This window comes from Nymphalis io, chromosome 2 (assembly GCF_905147045.1).
Source record: "Nymphalis io chromosome 2, ilAglIoxx1.1, whole genome shotgun sequence".
NCBI classification, from domain to species: domain Eukaryota; kingdom Metazoa; phylum Arthropoda; class Insecta; order Lepidoptera; family Nymphalidae; genus Nymphalis; species Nymphalis io.
In genome coordinates this window covers 7,755,467-7,762,326 of record NC_065889.1, presented here as the reverse complement: position 1 = coordinate 7,762,326, position 6,860 = coordinate 7,755,467, and the positions used below count along the sequence as shown (strand labels likewise).

Sequence of the window (6,860 nt, the reverse complement as noted above, 5' to 3'; positions counted from 1 at the left end):
CGTACCCTTACCCTAGAAGTTGGAACATGACATATTACAAACCAAAATAAGTATTAAATACGTTTTTGGGATAATTAATATTTAAATTTGATTTTCTGGTGAGTTTTGTGATATGATATATAAAAATAGCTAAAGTTTAATTTATAACTTTTTATTTTATAGTTAACTTAATTTTTTTATTAAGTTTTAAAAGTAATGTAAGACATACTATATACATATATCTTGTTTAATTTCTAATAAAAAAAAATATAGTATAACTTTACTTAAACGTATATATATTCAAGGCTTTGTTTTGACTACTTAGCATACTGTATAAAAATTATAAACAAAGGCTTAAAAATATTTCAGGACTTATAAAAATGCATTTTGGGAGACGATTTTGATATTGCTGTTGCACATCAATTGTATTATTATTTCACTTCAACTATATTTTTATTGTCATTTTATGATCTCACAAATTGACTTAGTATTTTAAGTTTGTTCTAAAACTAACTTATTTTTTAAATAGATCCAAATTTGGACCAGTAAAAAAACTGTTTATTTTTTGTTTTCTATACAATAGTTTTAATAGATGATGATATTAAAAAAAACTTATGAAAATTTTAGATTTTCTAATATAAGATTGAAGATCTTAATTCTGATTGAGAATCCGAATTCATTCTAGAATAGTAATCAGATATATTCTAATTCTCTTAAACATTGTGTGTAAAAAGATCATACAAAATTTTCATTCTATATTGTGTTTATTCAGGTGCAAAATGGCTGATGATATTGATATAGAAGAGCATGATGTAATGGAAAATCCAATAATAAAACAGATTTTTCCAGATTTATCCAAACTTAAAAAAGAAATATTGGATTATGAAAATGGTATGTACAGTAAGTACAGTAACAGCCTGTTAATGTCCCACTGCTGGGCTAAGGCCTCCTCTCCCTTTTGAGGAGAAGGTTTGGAGCTTATTCCACCACGCTGCTCCAATGCGGGTTGGTAGAATACACATGTGGCATAATTTCAATGAAATTAGACACATGCAGGTTTCCTCACGATGTTTTCCTTCACCGTCAAGCACGAGATGAATTATAATCACAAATTAAGCACATGAAAATTCAGTGGTGCTTGCCCGGGTTTGAACCCACGATCGTCAGTTAAGATTCACGCGTTCTAACCACTAGGCCATCTCGGCTTTTTGGTATGGTATGTATGTATTGAATTTTTATTTGTAGACGTGGTTTTAAATATATAGTTAATTTTTTATAAAATAGTCAGATGGACAGTCAAATGAGCCACATGATGGTTTTGATGGTGCCACCATTGGTCACCACTGCCTATACTATACCACACTATCAATATTTGGCATATTGATTGGGTGGGTGTTGACACGTCCAGGTAAATGCCTATTTCGTAATTCTATTATTATTCGGATTGCATAACACACATAGAAATATAAGAAAATGTTAAATTATATTGAACAACATTTTTATTACACTATGTATAAATATTAAATATAATATATTAACACTCTATAAGTTTGAACTTTATGAATTATTATTTTACTCGGATATTCTTTTTACAGATATTCAACATGAATTAAATAGCATAAAAAAATCTTCCGAAAATGATTTGCATAGAAATATAAATAGGAATAAAGTAGTCACAGGGATTATTTCGAAAACAAGAGGAACAAAACCAAACAAGATTATTTCACCTAAATTAAAAATGCAATTAGTATCAGATATTAAAATAAATTTAATAAATATTAAGCCTGAACTATTAAAAAGTAAAAAATTCTGTCAATCATGTCTAATTTATTTTTCTAATACAGAAGGTCTTAGTAATCATCAATTGTCGTGTCAAAATGATATAAATGTTAGAAAAGATACATCACATAAACAAGTTAAAAATGTAAATTGTAGCATTGAACATAATTTAGGGCATTATGAAAACAACTCTAATTTTGTAAATAATATAAATGAAGCTGAACTTAAAAAACACAGTAAGATTAATGAAGTGGATGTAACTGTTAAAATCAAGGACCTTGAAGATAAAACTAATGGTAGCAAATTAGCGACTGCATGTTTTCACTGTAGTGTTATATTTCCATCTCGGCAATCTTTAATAGATCATTTGTATGAAATATTAAATAATAAGAACAGTAAATTACAAAACATACAATACAGAAATGAAAGAGATGTTATTAAGAAAAATTATGAATTGTTAAAAAGTGAAAAAGTTAAAAAAAAAATGAATATTCAAGGTAAAGAAGACGATATACAAACGAGTGATTTATTTTGTTGTCCAATCTGTACATATTATTTTAATGTAAAAAATTTTTATGTTGGGCATTTATTAATTAAACATAAACTAAGAAAAAAAGTTGAAATTAAATGCGTCGATTTCAATCCTAGATGTAAATTTTGTGATTCGAATTATAGAGATATTTTATCATATAACACCCATTTACGTAAATATCATAGAAACGAAATAACAAAAAAACAAAACAATAAATTGATATTACCTCCAAATAAATATTATCGGAAAATTTCAAACGCTAGAACGTCGAAGTGTACAAAAGAAACTAACTTACCAATAATAAATAATTATTCAAAAGATCGCATTAATAAGTTAATTAAGAATGAAATGAATGAAGTTCGTATAATGGCTTTAAAAGTAATTCTTTTTAAATGCCTTCATTGTGAGTTACATTTTTTAACATCTGAAGATGCTAAGAGTCATTCTAAGCACGCATTGTCTATAATTGGAACCTGGAAATGCTTAAAATGTCAAAATACATTTAAACAAAATGACAAGACTCTTCACCAAAAACAACACATCTATTCGAATTATTTTAGCGTAGTAAAAGTAAATGATGCCTGTCCAGGTAAAATGTATCAAATCTCTAAAAGTGATGTAACTTTTAAGAAAGGAATCATTTCAAATCACCATTCTATTTGTGAATCTCAGAACACAAAACAATCTCAATCGTCAATTCAATTGGGAAAATATATAATGCATTATTATTTTTGTTCTGTTTGTAAATGCTATTTACCGACATATGTTAATATAGAAGTTCATCGTAAATCTAATTGCACACGTTTAAAAAAACACGTTTGCGAATTCTGTGGACTTACGTTTAGCTACAAGTCTTTAAATTTTCATAGAAAATTACATATAAGATATAATTTAAAACTGCAAGATTTTACATTTTTCAATTTAACATTCTCTTCGCGTTCTAAACAAATAAAACCTAAAATGCCTGATTTTCCAAAGTGCGTATCTTGTGAAACGCATTTCATTTATAAACATGAAGTTATGAATCATGTATGCGAAAAAGTTAACAGCCTAACATGTCCAGATTGCAAAATGATATTCACTGAATCAGCTTACACATTACATGAACAGTATCATGGTTATAAATTAAATGAAAACGAAGTTCAGTCGACAAATCTTTTAGGTTCAAACAATATTATTCGTAAGATATCAGCAGTAATGAAAGATACTTCACGTCCAAAATATAATTCTGGGGATAAAATTCAGTATCTTTATACGTGTAAAAATTGTGATGTATCTATGAATGTATATGATGAAGTGATAGAACACTGTCAATCACATACTCACCTTAATAAATTAGAAGTAGATGAAGTTCATTGTAGAATATGCAATCTAACTTTTATGACGTCGAGCTTTAAACAACATAAAAAGTTACATTTAATTTTTAGAAAGCACCAGCTCAAATATTTGTCATTTGATGTATTCAATTTCAATTCTAATAATGACGAGTGGCTCGATCATTTGTTCGGTACGGTCGATAAAAATACAATAAACAAAATTATCGAAAATTCCATATACAAATATGAGAATCGAGTAAAAATGGAGGTTATACAAAATGGTCCACCCGCATTAACATTTTTCAAATGTGACAAATGTAAGTCTTATGCAAGTAGTAGTTCTATTTACAAACATATAGAGGATTGTAATATCCATTCTGAAATATTTTATTGTAAAACATGTGACATACCATTTGTAAACAACATTTCAAAAATTGAACATGAAAAAGAACATTTTAAAATTAATTTGTCTTTATGTAGAATTGTTACTTTTAATCGAGAAAAAGATAAAGTTTTCAACGAAAATATATCGAAGATGAAATATTACGTTTTATATCAATGTAGATATTGTCATGTTGTTCTGGAAAAGAAAAATTGTTTTATTAGCCACAAATGTAACTCACATAAATGTAATAATTGTAATATATGCGGATTACTTATTTACGAAAGAGATTATGTTAAGCATTTATTTAAACATAAAGTATTTAATAGTTTTAATAAAAAAGTTATGAAAGTAGTTTTGATTGGCAATAAAGTTGCAAATAAACATGAAACAAGAACAAATAGTCCAATATCTAAGTTTAGTGGAATGGTATGCGATTATACGTTTTACAAATGTGTTAAATGTGACGTTTGCATAAGAGACCAACGCAGTACAATGCGACACTATTGTTTAATTGACGCTGCTAAATCCAAGTGTCCCCGATGTGGCTTGATATTTGACGAAGGAAAACTTAAAGGTCATCTGAAATTGCACGACACTGACCCGGACATTTCAAGAGATACCATAATGATACAAGAGTTTGGATATAATAAATCAAATATCGAAGAGTTATGTCTATCTACAAACGTTGAAATTGAAGCAAATGATCATTTAGTAAATAATCTTGTTTCGAATGCTGACGGTGATGAACGCACTTCCGAAAGAAATGATTTTATTCCAATAGCAGAAACTATAGTAAATCTTTACAAGTGCTATTGTGGTTTACATTTTATAAACGAAATAGAAATAAAGGAACATATAAAAAAGTGCTCTGGTTTCAATAAAGGTAAACAAAGTAGACAGGATTGTTTCAAGTGTGGACTTATATTCACTCCAAATGTTTTATTTAAACACTTATTGGAACATCATGGGGGTAAAACGAAAACATTTAAATATGAAATAATTGATTATTTTAATCAATTTGTACCGATACTCTAGCCATTATGTTATAAGTATGATGAAATACTAAAATTTCCACAGCTGATCACCAATTTTTGTTAATTTCGTTTCCTTTTGATTCTAAATCGAATGTTGTTAAAGAACAAGATTTTTCTAGATTTTACCAGTATACAACAAACTAATGTATATATATAATTAAAAGAAATAAATTAGTTCCTACTCATCACGATAACTAACGTAAACTTTCACCTCGCAAAACTAATGGCGAGTTAACTAAACAAAGTATGTTTCTTGTAATTGTATTGAATTAACAGTTAAGTGATACATAATTTAACTATCCGTATCCATTCGACATCACATCAATATATTATTATTTTTTCCATACAAATTAATACTAAGTTTTTTTTGTATAGTAAACATTTAAATAAGTTTTTTCTTATTGTAATTGTAGCGCAATAAATAAATTTTAAACTAAAATTTAGTTTAATTTAGTACCAGCAATGTATATTAACTACCCATTGTCTTTTTTTTCGTAACTACTAATTAAAAATATTTCTTTAATTTTATATTTTTATTATGTATGTATATTTGTATACATGAACTATTAAATCTAAATGCTTAATCAGTTGAAACTTATCTTATAAAACTTTATCTTTTAAAATATTTAAAGTTTAAATACTACGTCCGTAAAGTCTGATAAGGTATTTATTTATATTTTGGTGTTTCGAGATTTATCTGAAGCACTTGATTGTATTGACCTTTAAATAAACTTAATCATTTCGGAATTTTTATTAAAGCTCTTACTTTAGCTCATTACTTTACATCACACTTTATCAGTGTGATGTAATATGCAACAAGTACTAGTTTAATAAGTTTATCAAGATATTATTCCTAATTTGACAAATCCAAATCCAATAATACATGTATAAAGAATATTGTATTATGTAAAATAATAATAACATATAAATGTCTTCCTCCATGTGATTACAGTTGAAAAGGTGTTTGTCGAAACACGGGAGAAAAATTAAAATGTGTCACAACCAATGTTTAAAAGAAAAATTATCAAAGGTACTATCAGTACCTCGACGAGTAAGTATTACCGTGAATATTCAATCCGATCAAGAGTGTAGTAGGCTTAAAAGTACAGAGGGAGAAAGTGTTGATTGAAAGAGAAAAAAAATATGTTGGAATATGAAAAAGAACTTCATAATTTACAAAAAGAAAAATTAAGATTAGAAATTGAAATATTGAAAAAGAAAAGTAGTTTAGTTTTTATATATTATTGATTTTGAGTAATGGCATTTTTTTTAAGTAATAGCGTGTACATTCCAAACAGCATTGTTTCTCGGTTAAAATATTGAACATTCCCACTACCTAATAAAGTAGTATTTAACCTTAACAAAAAAATGTACTTTTTGTATATATAATATAAAAAAAAGCCTATTTCTCATTTAACATACTAAAAATATTAAATAACAAGCAACAAATTTATCATTACCTCTTTTTTGTTAAATAAAAAATATTTTTTACAAAGTATTAAAAATGCATTTTTTTTTAATTTAAAATCTTTATGTTAATTAAGTTTGAGAGATGCCTGATAACATATGTTGCAGGAATAGTAATTATTTTATTACGGAAATATTTTTGAGTTTGTAGTAGTGCACCGTCAGCACATAAATAAATAACAAATTCTTTTGTATTTTTTTTTTATTTTTACAGTACTTAAACTTTTATACACATTCAACTTTTATGAATTTCTTCAACTCTACATTTCGTTATCATCCTCATCCTCGCTTTCATCTGATGCATCATTTATTGTTATGACAATTCATTCTGAAAATTTTCTGTGCATTGAAATTAATTTTCCTCTTTA

The 6,860-nt window shown here is 26.8% G+C and overlaps 1 protein-coding gene across 1 annotated transcript; it reads left to right on the top strand.

Moving 5' to 3' along the window:
* Positions 1 to 17: 17 nt before the first annotated feature.
* On the top strand, positions 18 to 5,343 carry LOC126778487 (zinc finger protein 91-like). Its single transcript, XM_050502098.1, has 3 exons — positions 18 to 98; positions 752 to 870; positions 1,575 to 5,343. Exons 2-3 carry the CDS (start codon positions 759 to 761, stop codon positions 5,024 to 5,026), a joined length of 3,564 nt encoding a protein of 1,187 aa, XP_050358055.1. The 5' UTR covers positions 18 to 98; positions 752 to 758; the 3' UTR covers positions 5,027 to 5,343.
* The last annotated feature ends 1,517 nt before the right edge of the window (positions 5,344 to 6,860 follow it).

Excerpts from the sequence above, each read along its gene's own strand:
- LOC126778487 (XM_050502098.1), top strand. The coding sequence starts at position 759 with ATGGCTGATGATATTGATATAGAAGAGCATGATGTAATGGAAAATCCA. Across the intron at positions 871-1,574 it reads AATATTGGATTATGAAAATG|ATATTCAACATGAATTAAAT; the intron begins GTATGTACAGTA and ends TTCTTTTTACAG.